The following is a 19,880-nucleotide window of genomic DNA, read 5'->3' on the forward strand; positions in this document are numbered from 1 at the left end:
CACTTATCTGTTCCTGCCAGAAGAACCTGGTTATCTGGCCTCAACTTGGCACTCTTGACAAATTTACCCATACACCCACGTCCACGCACAAGTGCACCCAGACATTCGTGCACAGAAATGTAGCACCCTGGGGAACTTCACAGGTAATGCTTCATGCTGCGTAAATAGTAAAAAAACAAACAAAACCCACCAAGATACCTATTTGTCATGTGGAGAAATGAGCTTTAATTTAAAATGAGGTCTCAAAAAGAACATGAAGCACAGCCAGAGGAGAGAGAATGACTCACAGTGCACATGCTCATATTTGTTACAGCCCAGACTGTTAAGTCTTCAGGAAGAAAATAAACAGGATAAAAAATTTTGGAAAATAATTTTCATTAAGTCTTCAGTAAGTTACTCACAGTGAGCGGGTTTATATATTACATCTCTAAAAAAATCAGAAAAAAAGACAATGGCTATTTGAGCATAGGATGACCAAGAATATGGCTAGACGTCCAAGGCCATCTTGAAGGCAAATGGCTGATTGGCATATGTTTTTCACATTTTAACAACGTCGTTTGTCTGGATATATTCTATATTTTTCCACAGGATAATCCAAGCCGAGAAACAAGGGATCCCTTCACTCTCCCTCCTTCTGAAAGTCTCCCCCGGGGTCCTGAATTATGTGTGGAGGTTGCGGTTTCACTGTACATAAACTCCCATGAAGCTCCACATGAATCAGCACGCGGCGCGTGAGGCTGTCTGGCCTGGCGGAATGCGCCGGAGTCAGAGTGGAGCCGGCGGGTGACCTTACCCAGCGTGGCTTCGCTTCGCTTACGTCTTACACCTCGCGTCAAGACGCCCGCCGAGCGGGGATTTACTGAGCCGCCTCAGGGTTACGACCGCTCCTCAAGGAGGAACTGGTTAAACCCCTGACAGCCAATCGCAGACTGCTTACTGTAGGCCATGGCACGGGTCACTGCACAACACGCCAGCAAGGACCGCTGCACACACTGAGACATGCGGAATGGCACAGTCACACAGGGACACGGAGAACTGCACTCAGACGCAAAGAGCTGAACGCACCGCAGCCTCTCACATAGACACTGAACCCAATGGCAGTCTCGCACGTTGAAACGCACAACTGCACTTGACACATACACTGGAGTTACTGTGAACTTAGCATGCACTAAAACATTGAGAACTGCGCATGACTTCTAACACACAAACACGAAGTGTCCGACCCCAGGCCTTGCTACTCCTGATCACAGACACTCAATCCATCTGGCAAGCCCGTCATGTTGGGGTTAAACTGAGGGGCAAACAATGGAACCGCTTTTCAGTTGGACTGAAATAAATAGTCTTCGGTTCAAAACAGGTCGTTGTGTGTATGCAGCCAGTCACAACAGAACGGGTCACAGGCTGGCCGTTAACAAGGGAGTCAGAGACGTGCTTGGACAGAGTGCAAGAAATCTAAGCCTACACATATGTGTGGACGGATGTTCAGCACCACCTCCATTAGCTATGAACAGCTCTACAAAGGCACCAGAGTAGTACTTCCATAAAATGTGTGCTTCAGTTATTACCTATTGCTTTTAAACTGTAAAATGAATTGGTCAAATGTCACTCATTCAATTTTACAAAAGCGTAGTTTCACATTAAACAAAGCTAAGCTACGCTACGCTCTGCTAAACGCTAAACTAAATCAGCTTAAAGAGGAACTGCAAAGATTTACTGAAATGCACGTTTGAACGAGGCGCCCTCAGCGTTCACAGAGCGTTCCCGAGGATGGCGCTGCTGGGATGGTGTCGCCAAGGTGCTCTCGAGTTCGCCCACCTCCCCGCGACTCGCGGAATGTGTCCTGGAGGGAATTCACGGAACTCAGGGCATGCGAGAATCTAAATGTGAAGGTTATAATGATCCGCCTGTGTCTGTCTGAACAGCACATATCGCAGCACCAAAGCTGCCGTCTACATTAACAACAATAACAACAACAACAAAAAGGTGGAGAAAGGATGGGCTGTGGAAACAGGAAGGGAGAAGTCGGATGATCTAATATATCACCATCTCCCTGTTGCTCTTTTGCCTACACGCTGTTGTATCAATACACATTAAACCATGGAGGGAGCAATCCCATTGGTTTATTACAGGGTCTTATTAAAAGAAAATCAAATCAACTTTATTTCTCATTCCTCTTCTGTTTAGTCTTCATATTTGTCTCGCATACACCCTCTCTTTCTTACTCCCTTTTCATTCTGGCATTTCTTTCCTTTTCACTCTCACTTCATTCTCTTGATGAAAGCCCTTTCCTTTTTCATTTTGTTTAAAAAACTGTTTTTCATTCCTTACATAAAGAGTAATGGACCTGTTATTTAGTTATGTAACCGCAACAAACACCGTGCATAATCCAAACTTCCACAGAGGACATTCAGTTCAAAAAAAGCCGGGTACAAATATCTGTCTGTTTTTCCAAGTTTGTTTGGAGTCATCTTCTCTGATAACACAACACTTAGTCCGTTTGATGCCTTTCACAGGCAGGGACACCTGCAATTATTCTCTACAGAACTCCCACAGAAACCTTCATAATTTACATCTGTAATGTCTGCCTTTTAACCTTCTAGAAAAAATAAGATGAACAATTCAGAGAACGCAGATTAATCAATTGTGGTGACCTTCTCAACATGGCCACATGACAAAAGCAGTCATGTTGTTCAAATTAAGTAAGAAAAAATACTAGAGAATGGTTTTGTATGCAATAGTTATACTTAGTTGTGAAGGTTCGAAAGCTTTTGAAAAGTCGCCTTTTTTTGTGTGGATCTCAAGGGGATCCATACGGGCCTGAATGCCTGTAGTAAGACGCTGACTTTAATGAACGAAGGTCCGACCTTGGAGTAACGTAATATGCTCAGCTGGCCACATATCACTCTCCAGTTGTGAATGTCAAACACAAAGAAGAAACTTGGAATAATAAAAAAAGAAAAAAAAAAGTTAAATTCTTTCAGACTTATGCCATACAGGCTTGTATTAAATTGATTTCAGCTTTGTACATGAAAAAAATTGGGCTGAAATGAGAGTTCATATTACAAACCAGTTTACTGGGACAGTGTGGAAATTGGGGCAAGTCAAAATATGCTTTTTTCTTCTTGTGTGTGCTTCATACACTTAATTCCAGGAAGTCCAACCTTTCTATAGCGTCCATTTATGCATCCAACTTGGTTCCTCTCCAGATGTCCTTCAGTACCCTTGATTCAAATGATTAAAAAGAAACTTGCTCTCCTTTCATGCACAAAAACACATTTTAACCTATTTTTCTCTGCAGTACCTGCTAGGCTAACTTGTATTTCACTTCCCTCAGGAAGTCACATTTATTGTCACATTCCTATTAAATGACTACTGAACCCATGGCTCTGACCCCCGATAAGACTGAAGGCCACAACACTGTCTTTGTTTCAGGTTTTCATCTCTGAATGCTCTCTGCTGCTGCTGCTGCTGCTGCTTGGGGGGATGTGCGGTTTATGCTTAGCTAAGTTTTTTCCTTCTGTAAAGAATGCGGCTCCGGCAATCTCTTCTGCAGATAGACGGATCCCGGAGTAAAAGGTCTTGGCACCCCGACGCGCTGCCGAGTCCAGGGGTTCCTGCTGAAGGGGCCTGTCTTTTAGGAGCGAGTCATTGCTTCTGCAGCTGGCTCTCAGGGCCTGAGAGCGACGACGCTGCATGAAGTCATCGCTGCCCCGCGCTACGGCGCTATTTTAAAGCTGATGATGGAGGCCAAGCGGTGATGGGCAGGATATGGAGACTACAACATGGAGGGTCAGAATGGACCTTTTCCATTTCCAAAAACGTTTAGCCCAGCTCTCCACCAATCCAAAGGCACGTCTAGCCAGAGCTTGCCGGAAACAAGGATGTAGAATAGCGTGAACTTTACCTTTTACAGAATCGTCTAGAATGTGACCGCATGCCGTAGCATTAACATTTGCCTACACTGAAACTAAGGGGTTGAGCCCAAACCATTAAAAACAGCCCCAGACCAAGGGGTGTCCAGATACTTTTGGTCATATAGTGTACATGCTGACGAGGTTGATACGGCGCAACAGGGCCACATGTATACACTTCACGGAAGTGGTGTGTGGTCAGAGGTCAGCTGTGTTCCTCCTGAGCCAGCTTTGTGGCACGTGCATTTTACAATTTGTCACCCACGCGACCGCCGGATTTGGTTTGGGGGGTACTTACACCCTTCGTTGGCACACAAATAACATTCCTGGCAGAGTGGAGAAAAAGCAGTCTGCTTGTACTTGTGAGGCCTGACATCTGACTGGAGCTCTGTAAGCCCTGAGAGGGCCTGTGCAGGGTTTGGAGGGGTGCGGAGACGAAACACTGCTGACTTTAGACGCGGGTAGCGTGGAGAGCTAACAGGGCTGTGACGGGCGGAGCAGAGGCTCACTCTGGTGCGTGTCTGGCGGCTGCGGCGCATGCTGAATGGCGGGCGGGGAGGCTCGTGCCGCAGCCCCCGGCCCCCTCCTTGCTCTGTCAGCACGCTCTTTTAAAGCCCCAGCGGAGAGCGCCGGGGGCTTCCTGGCTGGGCCACCCCAGGCGCGGGGGCTATCACAGGGATATTGGGTTGCATGAAATCCCCCCCCCCCCCACCCCTCCTGACAGGGGCCCTGAAGCAGGGATTCCCTCCCTAGGAGGGTTTCAGGCTACTCACTTCTCGTTCAACTGGAAGCAGGAAGCAGGGTATGTTGTCTTATTCTTCCATATCAGGTTGAATTCTGGTCTGCTAAAACATTCTACTTTGTTCTGAACAACACATTCCAATGATTCTCCACCATTACTATATATAATACATATTTTTTGTTTAAAGACACCCCTGGTCATGTAAAACTGAAGAAGAGCATGGGAGAGTGAAGGAAAGGATGATGGAGAGAAAGAGGAAGCCAGCGGTGGCCTGTGAGAGGAGCTCATACCTCAGGTTTGGCGGGGTTGAAGGCCACGGTCAGGACGGTGTCCGAGTGCCTCTGGAGCTTGTGCAGGTAAGTGCAGCTCCGGACATCATAAATGTAGGCCTATGGAAAGAGACCACAATCCTTATCAATCAACATGCATTCACACTTTTTAAACCTTCAATTAATCATTAAATTAACAACACTTAATTAACACAATTAAACATTGCTATTAATATAAATCCTTGAAATCCAGTGCTAGCTGTAGGACAGCTCGACCATGTTAAGTGGCTGGCCATTTGATGCAATCCAGACTGCAGCTGAGCTGGATAGGTGCTTTTCTTTTCAATGCACTTAATGCTGTTGACTAAAAACATAGTGGTTTTATTAATTTAACATGCCACCAGTCAAGGTGAGTCAAATGGGTCATTGGAAATTTGGCCATTACCATTTTTGTTTCGCTGGCAAATAAAGGCAGCTATGTAAGGATGTTCTGCTCCCCGGTGATACTTTAAACTACTCACTCGACCTTTACACAAAAAACTTTGTAGTGCCGAGAGTACACTTTGTTTTTACGCTCAGGATTCCCTCTGCATCTCACTTGCAGTATAACCAAAACTTGAGGGGTTTGTATCTCCAGCAGATTTAATGACCAGGATGTTGATCATTTGTCACAGAAAACTGAACTGCCATGGAATAATCTGGACATCGTTTGAGCATAATGAGTTTGTTTGTGGCTTAGCCCACATATCAGTAACATATTTTGTTGCTGCAATAAAACATTAAACCATCTGTCTCTGTCCTCACTCCCCCAAGTATCAGCTCAAAGTGTGTATACACACACATGCATGCAGGCACACACGCACAAACACACGCACGCACACACACCCATAAGTGCACTACAATACAAATGTCTTGGCTTGGCGAATATGGCTATTTTTGCTGTCCCTGAAGTATTCAAATACATCACTTTCAGCAGTGAAAAGCCCATAATGCATCTTCAATGCAAGAAAAAAACTAAGCTTTCCATTATACTAAAAAGGATGTGAGAGAGAGCGAGAGAGAGAGAGAGAGAGAGCGAGAGAGTGTGTGTGTGAGAGAGAGAGAGAGAGAAAAAGAGAGAGAGAGACCCTTGTCAAAGACACACAGACAGCAATTCTGCCATCTGCCGCAAGCACAGATACATCCAGATGCGAGGTGTACCCAAGACACAGAACTTGAATCCTTCCAGATTGTCACATTACTTTCCTGATGCAGAGTGTTGGCGGATGACGAGTCTCATGGAAAGATGCCATCAGCGCCGCTCAGCGCCAGGACGAGGAATCGAGAGGTATACTGCTGAAAGGACCGCCCGCTCTTCAAGCCTCCTTCGTATATCTGACAGAGCCCGCCGCCCAGTCCTGCCACGCCCCACAAATCTCTTAATTCCCTCATCAAACAACCCTCTGGCGCAGACTCGTTTTTTTTTTTCTGACGAGATGAAAACGTGGATGTCCAAATCTCTGCGATCTACGTGTTTATTAGGCCAAGAAGCGAGGGTGTCAGCACTGAGGCCTCTCATGGCAGCAGATCAATCTTTGTAACTACGCACACAATCTGGCACGATAAGCAGACAACATGATTCAACGCTGTCCTTTTGCATCACTCGCAGCTCATGAAAAGCAGATCAGAAAGCTATGTCCCATCAGGCTTTGGCCCATTCAGTAATTCTGACAGAGGTCGTTCTTCCTTGACAATCGGATGCATACTAAATTACAGGTAGACGTATGCTCGATTAGCTCTACGCTGCACATGCTGTGCATTGCTAGCTGAGGTGGGCAACAGGTGGACAGATGGTGAGTGCTCCCATTGGCGTACATGAACAGCGCACAACACCAGCAGCTAATCGAACAAAAGCAACCTAAGCCTTTGCTAGGGCAGCACAACTAAAACGCACATCGTACTAGGTCCCCCCCTAACAAAACCAAAAAAAAAAAAACTTCTCATATAAGTACCCATAACCAAACTTCACCCCAATCACACTCCTGGGACACATGAGATACAAATCCTTATGTAGGCCTATAATTTAAAACCTATGGCTGATACATTTGCCATTTGCCAACATGCAGTTTTCTCTATCCCTTGGGAGGGGCAAGAAAAAACACTTTGGCCACTGCTATTATGCAAAGGCAAACTACTAAAGTACACTGGTTGCAATATGCACATGCTGAAATGTAAATGATAAAACTTTAGAGCATGAGCTCGGAAAATAAGCAGTAGTAATAACAAGGAGGTTCCAATAAATATTTAAAATAAACAAATACTGTAGAACCTCAGAAATAAGAACCTTCTGGTTCCTGTGAAACTATCCAATGTCTGTAACTCTGAAAGTTAAGTTAAAATACATGCATCTTATTCATTTTCCGGAATGGTTATTTGCGGTACGTGAGCTATAAATTGTTTCGCAAGTTAAAAACCAATAACCATAAATCTGAAAGTAGGGAGCATGGTGTTCCCAACAGAAAAAGTGAACAGAGAAGCTTTCATTTAATCAACTTAGTCAAACTCACAATTTGTGCCCCTCTTTAACTTCATCTCGAGTCCATAAATAACCTTACAGAAAAGCAATATACGACATGTTATATATTATCACATATTATATATTGCCTATAGATAGAAGAGAGTAATGCACTATATATATTTTACATAACAGATCACTTTCTTGGGAGTCCATGTACCAAAATAGAGTTACACTTCACCCCCGTTTTAGATTTTCCCTGTTTGGGGTGGAAATTCAGTAATATGAACCTGCTCTTTTCTCCCTGAGATTGTCTTGAAATATTAAGACAAATACAAATGCTCCTGGCTTCTGCAGGTCTCAGAGCGGCCACAAATAACGGTGAAGCAGCTCACTACCGTGCACATTCCCACTTCCAAAAAATCCTGGAATCCTTCAACCCTTCCACAGCGCGAAGGCCAGTCCCACAATTAATAACAGCTATCAACATGCATATATTATAGCACCACTTTTATAACACACGGCACCTAAGAGGAGAGCCGGATCCAGGAAGAGGAGAAGTCTTCCAAAAACCTGGCTCTGTCAAGCGAAGCGTGTTTCAGGTTCACCCTGGAAAAGTTGTTAAGGCCATTTTCCCTCTTGTCTCACTCTCTTTCTCTCAAAAAGAGATTAAAAAAGGTAGCATTTTCTTTAAACTGAATTGTGTAAACATATTTTGTTCCTTCTTGAAAATTTGAAAGAACAAAAAAAGCCTTGTAGGGAGCCAATTTGGGTACAATTAAAACAGATTTCGTATCAGGCAAACAGGGCTGGCCTTTTTACTGGAAAAGCCTGACTACAGCTTCTTAATGTAAATCTCAAAACATACCGACAATATACAAGGAATACTTTTCATGGTCGAATTCAGGCCTCAAGCCATACGATCCTTCATGTCCGATCAGCAGGATGTTCGAAAGCAAGGTTTTCTTACATGCCATCTGCACGTTTTGAAATCCAACTGTAGATACTGTACATACAGTAGATACTGAACAATGCACAGCACAGCACAGGGCTACGGATGAGGAAACAGGACCAAGACATACTGAATTGATTCAAGAGGCATCTGGCACAAAGATTTGGCAGGGGAAGCTTGCTTCCATTGAATGGGGTTAAATTTCAGACATACATCACAGCTGAGGGTATAGAGAGAGAGAGAGAGAGAGAGAGAGAGGAGAGAGGAGAGAGAGAGAGAGAGAGAGAGAGAGAGAGAGAGAGAGGAGAGAGGAGAGAGAGAGAGAGAGAGAGAGAGAGAGAGAGAGATGCTGGGGATTTGGGGTCAGTGGGTCTGCAGGTACGGTGGCCTGCCAAGGCCAGGGAGATTTACGCTTGCAGAGAGTTGGGTTGAGCGACGGCATCCAGGTCTGCATTTCTAATTACGAGCGCTCTCCAGAAACGCCGCTCTCGGAGAAAGTACACTAACAACACACGCAAAGTTTCACGTTGTCAAAAAAGATTTTTAAAGTGGCAGCCACTTCATCACGCTCCAGAGCTCCTTGCTTACTGTATTTATCTGTGACTAGGTCTATGGTTCCAAAACTCTAGGTCAGGCCCTCTTTTGGGAATAGGAAATTCTTCTAAGCCCACCTTACACACCCACACACCCACTAACCCACATCCGCATCCTACACAGTACTTTTTTTCTTCAACTCTCACCGTGCCTGTCTGTTGTCCCTCTTCACTACCCCTCCAACCCTGACCCCACCCCACCCCCCCACCAACTTTGGGAGCCATTGTGGTTTTTGGTGTGGTGTTTTGTGGTTTAATTATACCAGCAATGTGTGTCCTATTCATTTTATAGTGAATATAATATAAATTATCAATTTTTTCACATGGCTATTTCGCAATTATTCATACGATGGTGCCATGGCAACGCAAATATTTCTTTATCATCCAATGTAGCCACTTGAAGTGAAAATGAACTGAACAGAGAGAGAGACTCAATGTCGCCATGAGAAAGAAAACAGTGAGGGATAAAGAGAGACAGAATGGGAAAGGCTGTTGGATGAAAAGTAGAACAAAAGGGAGGACAAGCAGGAAGAAAGGAGCAAAAAAAAATAAAAAGTATCTTGACAGACACTGAACGTGTGTGCTAGTGCCCTGGTACAGTCCTGAACAATCCTCCACAGTACATGTGGGAGCAATCTGAGGAGTTTCAATTCTTTTTCTCTTCCTGTCTCTGAGACTCACAATCCTTTACTGGCTGGCTTTAATAACCTACCTCAGTGCATCAATACCAAACAGGAATCTATTCAGGCATGTATGTAAAAAAAAAAAAAAAAAAGAACATATATTTTTATAAGAACATACACGTCTAAAGTAAAGTGCCTCAATGTATAGTTTATAGTATATCTCCTTTTTCATTCTGGCTGAAGAATTGCTTTGTGTGTTTGACAAGGGTTCTCTCTCTCTCTCTGTCAGCAATTCCCTTGTCCAAAGAAAATTGCAACATGCCTGAATGTCAAACACCACTCTCCTGGGCAAATTATTCCTCATTGATGGAGGAGGGCAATGGGTTATACTGCTTATATGAATGAAGGGATAAGTTGGCTTAAATTCGAGAGAGGCAGACAATACCAGTGCTGCAATATAAAAAAGAAGTACTTGTGTTTCTTCCAATTACACTCTGATATGGCAGCACCATGAATCTAGAAAATAATACCTACCAAATTTTCCAAAGTAAAGCAGCAGGACACAGGGGGAATGACCTGTTGGCAGTGTGAATAAGGCAGAATCTGGTGTACGCCCCTGTTGACTAGACTCCTGAATGGAGAATTGTGTTTTTTTTTTTTTAAAGCTCAACTGGGATCCCAGCTCAAAAAAACAGTAACACGTCCAACAGGAGCTATGGTATGGGGCCCAGGAAAGGGCTTTCAGCCAAGCCAGAAATGGCATAACGCATATGTCATGTCACATCACTGTCCATGTATGCCCTACAAACTCGACAGAAAGGCTCGTCATAAATCACTGCTGTCCGCCAGTGCTCCTCATGTACTTACCTTGCGGAGCGGTTAGGATCACATAGTAGGTGTGTGTGAGGGTGGTTTTGAGACAAATGCGCTAAAGTTAGCTCTTTGCACCAAGCTGTGAGAAGAACAGAAGTGGTCTTTTAAAAGCACCTAGCAAAAAAAATCTGCCTTCCTTCTATTTCAGAATTTTAGTACATGAGAAATAAGGTCCGTGAAGATCGAGGGAGTATTTAGATTTGTCCAAACTGGGCTATTCACTCACCGTAGATTAAATTAATTTTAATTCATACATATTTATAGTTTATTATATACGCTAGTCGGCACAGAGGGTTGTCTGCCTAACTGACCTGTTATATAAAATGACAGTGGTGCGACCTCAGACCTCTACTCAATGTGTTCAGTCTGATGTTACTTCCCCTCTCCACATTCAGTTCCTGTTCCTGCCTTCAGTTCACACAAGCAAAGTTGTGAGGTAAGACACCTGCTGTCCTATCAGAGCTGAAGGTGTGCAGCCCGTCTGGCCATTCAGACCACAGTACGGCACTCGCTCTCTTTCACAGGCAGCAGCAGACACTGACATTTGAAATACGCAGACAAGAGTAAACTTGGAATGGAAGACAAACCGTACCGTGAGGAGAGAGCGTAAGGCCTGCATCCTGTCTAAAAGGTTTCCCGCAGCACTGAGGCAAGGGACGATGCAGAAGACAGTGAAAAAAGCAGGAGGAGGAGGAGGAGGAGGGTGAGTGACAGCTGGGAAAGGTGAGTAAGGAGGTTATGAGAGGAACAGAAACAGCAGCAGCAGTAAGGCACAGGGAAAGCGCTGTGGGACTCACGCAGTTGTCCTCCGAGCCGGTGGCGATGTAGCGTCCGCAGGGCGAGAAGGTGGAGCTGCACGGATGACAGCGATTTGTATGGCCCTCGTATCGACGCACACACCTGGGGAGAAAGCGACAGAGAGAGAAAGAGAGGGAGGGAGAGACAGAGAAAGAGAAAACAAGAGAAAGATAGAGAGAAAAATATTCACAGATAAGAAAAACATATTTTAATACGATGTATAAATTGCAAAACAAATTTCTCTCCCTTACAAATGAACAAAAGCTGTGAGTCCTATTACGAAAAGGTAAATACTCTATGTTTTTGCCTGTCACAGCCTGAGGGAGAGTGAGTAAAACATCTCACCAAAAAATTTTTTTTTATTGAGAACATAAAAAAATTTAATTAATACAGCATAATAAAATATAGTAATTGCACAATATAGTATAGTAATAGTATTTAGTAGTTAATTTAATAGTTAATAAATGTTATGTGGCTGTCATTCAGATGTTATTATTATTGGTTATTTTTAAATATATTCTTACTATGGTTGATTTTTGTTATCACTATGCTTTGGCAATATGTATTTTTAAATATGTAATGCCAATAAAGCATTTAAATATAAATTTGAGAGAAAGATAAAGGGAGAGAGATTCAGAGAGAGAGAGAAAGAAACATCACCACAAGAACACCTGTAGAAGTCTCCTCGGATCCAAGGGTTTAGATTCTGGTGACGAGCTGTACAATATATGTGAATCATCTGTTCCAGCAGATACCGTTTCATTTGATTTGTGTCACATCACTAAAAGCCTCCAAGGCAGTCCAAATGAACAGAATGCTACCGTACCTGAGGGATATGGTCTGTGAATTCAATAACAGCAGATAACACAGCGCACTTAGGGGGCCGCTCATCTCTGGCAATTCTACTGATCGGAGTAATGCTACATTAAACAAAATCCTGACCAGAGAGAATGTGGCTTTATTATCTGGGGCGCTAAATTGGTCCCACTTGGACACTTGGTCCTGGTCAAATGGTCCTGGTTGCCCAGGACAACATATCTGCACCTCATCTGCTATAAAAACAGAATGAAAAATGAGTTTTGATCACAGACTCAGTTAGCATGAAAAACCACCAGGGATTTGACTTGCGACCAGCCGTGAGAGGAGGAATTCCTTCTGCTGACTCAGATTAAATGCAGGAAACAGACAAGGGTATTGCCTCCGACCCAACTGTTACGCTCATCAATTTAGGTATTAGGCATGGAACTGCCTTACCATGAAACAAACAAAATTCTATCTAAGTAATTTCTCTATTTGTCGAGATTACATTAACAGTACAGCAAATTATACAACATGTATCTTGATACAAATATTTAATCTGTTGCACAATAGTTAATATAATTGCATATTTGACCATTTGTCTTGCAGTATTTTAATAAGCGGTGGGTCAATGCAAATGAAGGTAAATTTCATAGAAGTTTTGTAAATGAAAAAATGCAACATGTTGAAGCATTGCGCTTCCTTTGTGATCATAATGCACACAAAACCACGGTATTCAAAAAACATTTACAAAGGTACACGTTTGCAATTAGTGGCCGTTCTCAACTTATTTTAGTAAATTCATACCATAAATGTTTCACAGAGAGCAATCAGATTTGACACTTAAAAGGAAAGAGGAAATTTGCCACCAAAAGTCACAGTTAGTGAATTTACCCCAGAATGTGTTGGGGGAAAAAAGTGATGACACACAAGGTCTTAAATTCTCCATAGCAAACAAGAACAGCATGTGCAAAAATGATCACGTCTTCAAGATGCACATTAACACAACCTGGAACTCATCGAAGCCTGGCAGGGACACCATCAAAGACAGTCACACTCACACAGGCCACAGAGATGCACCGCGGAGGTTCGCTGCTTCTTTTGTACTGTTTGTGATCCAGTTTTCTGGGTCAGTGCGTAGAGAACATGTTTTGGCCGTGCGCTGAGAGGGAGAGATACAAGCTCAGTCCAGGAATGCGTCTGTCGAGCAGGCTGCGCCTCATTACCAAAGGCGAGTTCTCCTGGGTCTACAAGGTTTCCAAAAACCAACTCCATTGATCAAAGGCACTCATCAAACTAATTAGCAGACTTCATACTTTCTTCTACAGGTCTAGAAAAAATTCTGTATCAAAAAGCAAAAAAAAAAAGCGATAACCTTCCTTTGGTCCTGATATTGATATATCGCCAGAGATCCTTTCAATAAAAATTTAAATTCAGACTCAGTTTTTTTGGGGACTCGCTTTTCCCTGTTTTTTGGTCCAAACCTACAGAAACAGTGATATCATTCATATTATATTTATTTAAAAATAATTAGCTTCTAACTAAACTGCTAACTTATACTTTACATTTTTGCATATATATATATATATATATATAGAGAGAGAGAGAGAGAGAGAAATGTACATTCTTTTTAAAATTTTGACTTGGTCTGTAATGTTCTTATTGAGAGTCAACTAGGGAAACAGATATGAGCTTGTGTATGCCAGCTAAACTCTTTCTTCAGTATTGCAGCATTTCCGTAAATCAGGCACCAGCTCTACAAACACAAATTACCCTAATCTGCAAATGATCAGATTAGCATTTGGCAGGGGGACCTGCCCTTTCAAACTCTGAAGCAGAACCATCGCTCTCATAACCTAATATACCCAATATACGGGATGTATCTGAATGGCTTTAATAATACACTTGTGTTCAAGATGCTGAAAGTGTGCTGGAGTATATTTAGGGTTGAACATATGCGTACGGCTATACATTCTACAGCTGTTTTCAGTTTTGCCGGATTTTGCTCAGAACACACACAGGAGAGGTGTGCTTGACCATTGCTTTATATTCAAAGCAGACAGTGAGTAACGCTGTATTTCACTGGGAAGATGCTGCTTTCTGCTTGTGCAATGTGTTTTCGTGGAGACTAAGGAGGCTAGCCTCACACTTAGCAGCGAGAAACCAGCAGACAAGTATGACAATTTAATGGGCTTTAGCTCACTGTCCTCCCCCCTGGAAGGGGTCCGAGGCTACATCATCTCACGGAAATGCGGTGAAGCCACAAAATACATGTGCCACGTTGTGGACTGTCATTAAGGAGTGTGGAGCAGGGTAAACGGTGGTCATTCCAGCGGTCATCATAGCCTGCAGCGGCCAACATTCAGCTGTAAAGAAATAACAAATTTGAGAACCCACAGGATATTACTCCATTCTTTGGCAGTCAAGGGCCATTGGTCATTAAGTGATAATGAAACCATGAACCAGGAGTTTCCACTGAACAAGGTATCCCTCTCAATTGTGGTTTTTGCTGTAGGTCCGCAGTTTAATTGCTGAAGTTTAGAAGGCACACAGGGAATATTACCTCTTGCGCGAGGCCCATCTTTAACCGGTCATAAACCAGAGATTTGCTTCTAATGAGAGGAGAACTCCATTAAGAGTTTTGTATGAGGCACGTGGCCATATAAAGGGATTTAATACAATTTGTTTGCATTTTACAAGTCAGTCATTCATCATCAATGTTTATGGAGCAGCACAATAACACTATAAATTAACTCCCTTAATAACACTATCCAGACTGCCAAACAATCATTTAATTCCTTCCTTCCACCCATGAGAAAACATGCTATTGACCCAGCCAGACAAAGCTAGAATATAAATCTAAACGTCAAAATAAATGGGTCAATTAATTCCACTGGTGTTGTCCTATGTGAACGCCACAGATGAACCTCGCGCACGCGCTCCTATACCCCGGTCTGATCTATCAGGCCTGTCAGTGATTTAGATACGCCCTTTATTACAAGCCAAGCCTGCCTGCTTCTCATTACAATACAAGATTATAGCGGATAAACAAAATTACTTTAATACCCCTATATTTCCTAGGTATTTATTCAACCGTTCAAGCAAAACAAACAACGATCATGCACATTGGCTGCCGCGCTGAACCGCCAATCTCATGTCTCTGTTTCCACAGTTACACAAATGCTTGCTGATGTTTTACTTTTTTTTGCCAACCGTCATAACGTCACAACCGCGCATGGAGGGACACAAGCAAATGAGCAAAAGAAAAAGAACAAACTTCCAGTTCACAAACCTGTCAGCATAATTAAATATGACAGTGAAAACATGGGGAAGACCGGGAGTCAAAGCAAATCACCACTGACCCATAATTTAAGGGAATGCCAAAAAATACTAACAGGTATGCTACCCATTGTCAATACATGCATGTGGGCAAGGGTTTCTGTCATGGGCTTAGAGCTTGAAGACTGAACACCAGCAAAGGCATCCCTGGTCTTGGACTGCCAGTGATGTTTCAGTTTGCGTTACATCCAAGCCTGATTGCACAGTCTGAATGGTAAAACACTGAATACCCCTAACACACGGTAATCTATTAGGGAGTTCAGACGTAACAAAAAACAGGAAAGTGCGTGGCACGCCACAACCACTGCTTCCCCCTGCCTTAACCAACTTCCTGAGCTTCAAATAATTTTCAGGCAGTGATTTCACATCTGAAGGCAGGCTGTGCACCATTGGGCTGGTCTCACGAACAGCGATTAAACTGGATCAGGGAAGCCTACGCTCGGATACAGCCACGAGAACCCGAGTCCAAACTAACTCCAGCGGAGCCCAGAACTCCTTGGTGTACGGCCAGTAGAAAATGGGGCAATGACCGAGGAACCAGTGCTGAAAACACACCCCCCCCCCAGCCTCACAATGCTCCACAGAACAGGGCCTGGTCCAAGGCTCATTCTCATTTTTAACTCAACAGGGAGCCTTTGGCTTCCCACTGCAACACACTCAATCCAATGTATATATAACAAATCCTCCGATAATCTTTTGCAAAGTGAACAGCTGTGGCCAAACATTTCCTATTTTTCTGTTTGACCTTTTCTTTATGCTGAGATGATGTCACTGAAGCATTTTAACGAGGCCCGTGGAAAAATAAAACCTTGCCTGCTCTTTGGTACGCAGTCTATTCAGGTGCTGGACATTAGCGTGCAGCTACAGTCCTGAGAAAACGGAAAATATGAACTGAGCAGTCACCATTAAAGGCAGACCATGCAGGATTTTGTACTTGAAAATATTATAAAATAACCATGCTAAGGCATATCTATGATGCACTGGCAATCTATATTTTTACTTAGTTTTGCCAAATTTCTGCACCTTCTACCTGTATTTGTTATTCTAAAATGTGTTTGAGACATTTCTGGGCCTGGCACTCTTTTCTGTGTGGGGAGGGGTGGGTGTGGCTACAGAGCCTGTGGTTTGAGATCAGATTCCAGAGAAGCGTTTGTTGCTAGTTAGCTGCTGCAATGGCAGATGCTAAGAAGATAACTAGATACAGCAAAGCAAAAAGACAAGCAGACAGGGCTCATTCAAAAACTAGAGTCAACCTTGGAATTGCTTTTGCCAAGGGGATGAAAAGTGACACAGAGTTGGCCTGTTTTCTGTTGGACCTGTAAGTAACATTACTTTTAGCTAGCTAGTTATGTTAGGCAGCCAGATGGCCATGGTTGGGTAGCTTTTGTATTGATTTCTGTTCTCCCCCCAAGATGTCTTCCCCGCTATGAGAACTGCTGTTACTGTTTATAGTTGCAACTTAGCTAGCTTTAATTCACCAGCAATTATTTCAATCGGGAACTGAATTGATACAGTATGCATGCTGTTCTGCAACGTGTAGCCAACTTCACTAACAAAGCTAACAAAGTTGCAAACAAAGACTTTTGTCCTCATCAGGGTTCACCGATAACAAAACACAGCATAACTGCCCATTGTATTTAAAATGCATACTGTTCAGATTTAGGGAATTTCCAAGGCAAATACGAGATGGAATTTCACACAGATCCATTCAAATGAAGCATCGCGCGCGAGTCCAGCTGAAAACTGGCGCGTTGCAAGTCCTCGCTTTCCTCTCCTTTCTCCGGAGCCGATGACTGACAAGCGGAAAGTGAATTTGAGGAGGGAGGCCCTCGGCGCAGATAAACTGCACCGACTGTAGCTCCTTCCCATGGAACAACGGCGTCAGGGTGAAGGAGGGACAGGGGAAGAAAGGAATCTTTCACACGTATTTCTGCGGCGCGCTCTGCGCGGTTTCCATCAGCGCAGGTGGTGAGAGCGGGTCGCTCGATGACAGACCGCAGGACCCAAACCTGACCGAAATACGACCTGGAAATAAGGTGCAAATATTTATACGGGACAGAAGGAGGATTTGACAGTATCTGGGGCCTGGAGACAAGTACGGAAAGAGACTCAGACTGAAAGAATGAAAGCCAAAAAAAAGACATTTTTTTACTTTGCCAAGAACCCAAGTAAAACTATTTTAAACACTGGTGGCTGCATATTCTGTGCAATATCCTTCATTAAACCTTATATGGTTATTTATGCACCGAATGGGAGTCATCTCATTTTCTTTCAAATTATCTGGCAATGACAAGGAGCATTTTTAATGGCGTATTACATATTACTTACTGAACATAATTACATGATTTTTAGGTCAGCTCAGATCAGCCGTGGTCTATATGTTAATTTACATTAGACTTTGCTGTATTTATCAGTTATACAGCTGGAGACAGTGTGAGGTGGTCGAAATTAATTGCTTAGTAGGTATCCAAAACTAAAAAAAAAAATGGCACCATTACTTTCTGAATCCAATGCCCTGTCCTCCACTTCACGATAATCAGACTAATAAAGTTTTGATTCTGATTCCATGAACAATGAAAAAGCATTCCACACTCCACAGAAGGGCCCACAGTCGAGTGAAACCGAATGCTGTTCCAACAGTGGGTTAAGCTGCACTCTCTTTTGCAACCGGCCAGCCAAACAGCCCTGCTAGGATGTGAACTGTCTGGCCCTAGGCAAATACTCCTGCCCTATAACATTTGGCCTTTACCCTTGCAAGTGCAGCAGGTCCAACCAGAGACTGCTTAACAAAAACTGAGACCCCCGTTCAGGTGATGGCCACCCTCTTAAAACATTCATAGGCAGACCGAACATATTACAGCTGCAACTGATTTGAATTTTTGGCCATATACAATTTACAAGCAATGATGTCGGTCTTAATAAACGTCCAGGAGCTCCTGACTTAATCACAGCTCTACATATAAAATATGACATAAAATATATAGAGTACAAAACCTCTTTTCTAGTACTATATTATGATTGCTTCACCGCTTCTAACCAGACAAGACAGAGAGCTGTCTCATGTGATGTGGGTCACACAGAACAGCTCAGGGTCCCATAGCTCTTGATATATATCTGTGGGTGTGATGCCGCTGACAGATTGATGTGGTTGACCCTAAATGAAAAATCATTATAAATACCTCTGCGATAGGCTCGTCAGTAAGTTCACCTTGTGAGAAGGCTTTAAATTGCAAATACCTAAGTTGAGACGTCCTACTTCCTTTTTGCACGCACGATACGAGTCCCTCTTCGCACACCGGCCGCCCAGAAGGCCGACACGTTGCTAAGGTACGCAGACTCTCGGAGCAGTCTCTGTATTTTATGCGACGGCGTTAATGAGAGGAAGCAGTGGTCGAGGTGCTCCCGCTCCCACCTGACACATGAGGGAAGTGCAGGTCTTGCAGGGTCAGGGGTGAGTGGTGAGTGATGTGCTGGAGGGTGTTGTTTCTGTAGGAAGAGCTCCCTGGGATGCTGTAACTGGGTAGCGGGAACCTGCCCGACTCCCTCCCCGGACACCGCCCCCCTTCCCCCGATGAAAGACGTCCCTTATGATATAGCAGACTGAACGTATGTGTGTAGGTATGTTGGTTGTGGAGTTTTGGGATAGTACCTTGGAGTAGAGGAATCTCATACATATGTAGTTCAGTACATTGCATAAATATTCTTGGTATCAAGACATCACATTTTTATATGCCAGCTTGCTAACAAGTGGTTCTAAATATTTGCATGGCTTTCCTATTGACGGGGAGAGATCAACAAGACAAACCCAGTATATTAGCAACAATTCCCAGTTAGCAATGATGCAGTGCACACCACTTTATTTATCTTATTTGTCTTTCAGGTAATGCTGTCTTTAAAGAAAACTTATTTGAAAATGTACAGCCAGTAACCTGTGAACTTTAAGATATTAACAGATTTTGTCTTAACAACATGGCTCCCATTGGAATGGAATACATTTATGCTTCATTCTAATTAAATCAGGAAGAGAGGTTTGAATTTCTATCTCAGTATATTTTTTATTTTTGCATCGCTGTACAAAGGCAATAGGGCTTCATCTGTATGCCCCAGTGTCTGTGTGGCCCTGATTTTGAGGTAGCGATATAGACAGAGAAACAAACCTCAGTCCGTCCTTCAGCAGCAGGCCAGTGTCGGACCCAGGCCGAGCCGCCAATCCGCTATTTACCTAGCGAGAGACGAAGAGCTAACACCGCCAAAACCATTCAGAAAATGTGTGTGGTCACACACACGCTTCGTGAAGACCGCCACTTTCAGCTCCTCTTATACAGGAGAGGATCACTTGATGGCTGTGTTTAAACCACCAGAGGGTTTTAATGTAGACATGTAATGGTTCAAATTTACATGCCTTTGCAGAAATACCTACGTAATTCTATCTACGTCAAAAGCTAAACTATTCCCGTCTAAAGTGAATACACAGATACGACTAAATTA

The 19,880-nt window shown here is 43.4% G+C and overlaps 1 protein-coding gene across 1 annotated transcript in view; it reads right to left on the minus strand.

Moving 5' to 3' along the window:
* wdr27 (WD repeat domain 27) overlaps window positions 1–19,880 on the minus strand; it is a 61,089-nt gene that overhangs the window by 15,534 nt on the left and 25,675 nt on the right. The window contains exons 23-24 of the mRNA XM_064317777.1: window positions 11,255–11,357; window positions 4,944–5,042 (exon numbers count right to left, since the gene is read on the minus strand). Coding sequence (XP_064173847.1) covers window positions 4,944–5,042; window positions 11,255–11,357 — 202 coding nt within the window. The remainder of the gene's footprint in view (window positions 1–4,943; window positions 5,043–11,254; window positions 11,358–19,880) is intronic.

This window comes from Anguilla rostrata, chromosome 18 (assembly GCF_018555375.3).
Source record: "Anguilla rostrata isolate EN2019 chromosome 18, ASM1855537v3, whole genome shotgun sequence".
NCBI classification, from domain to species: Eukaryota; Metazoa; Chordata; class Actinopteri; order Anguilliformes; family Anguillidae; genus Anguilla; species Anguilla rostrata.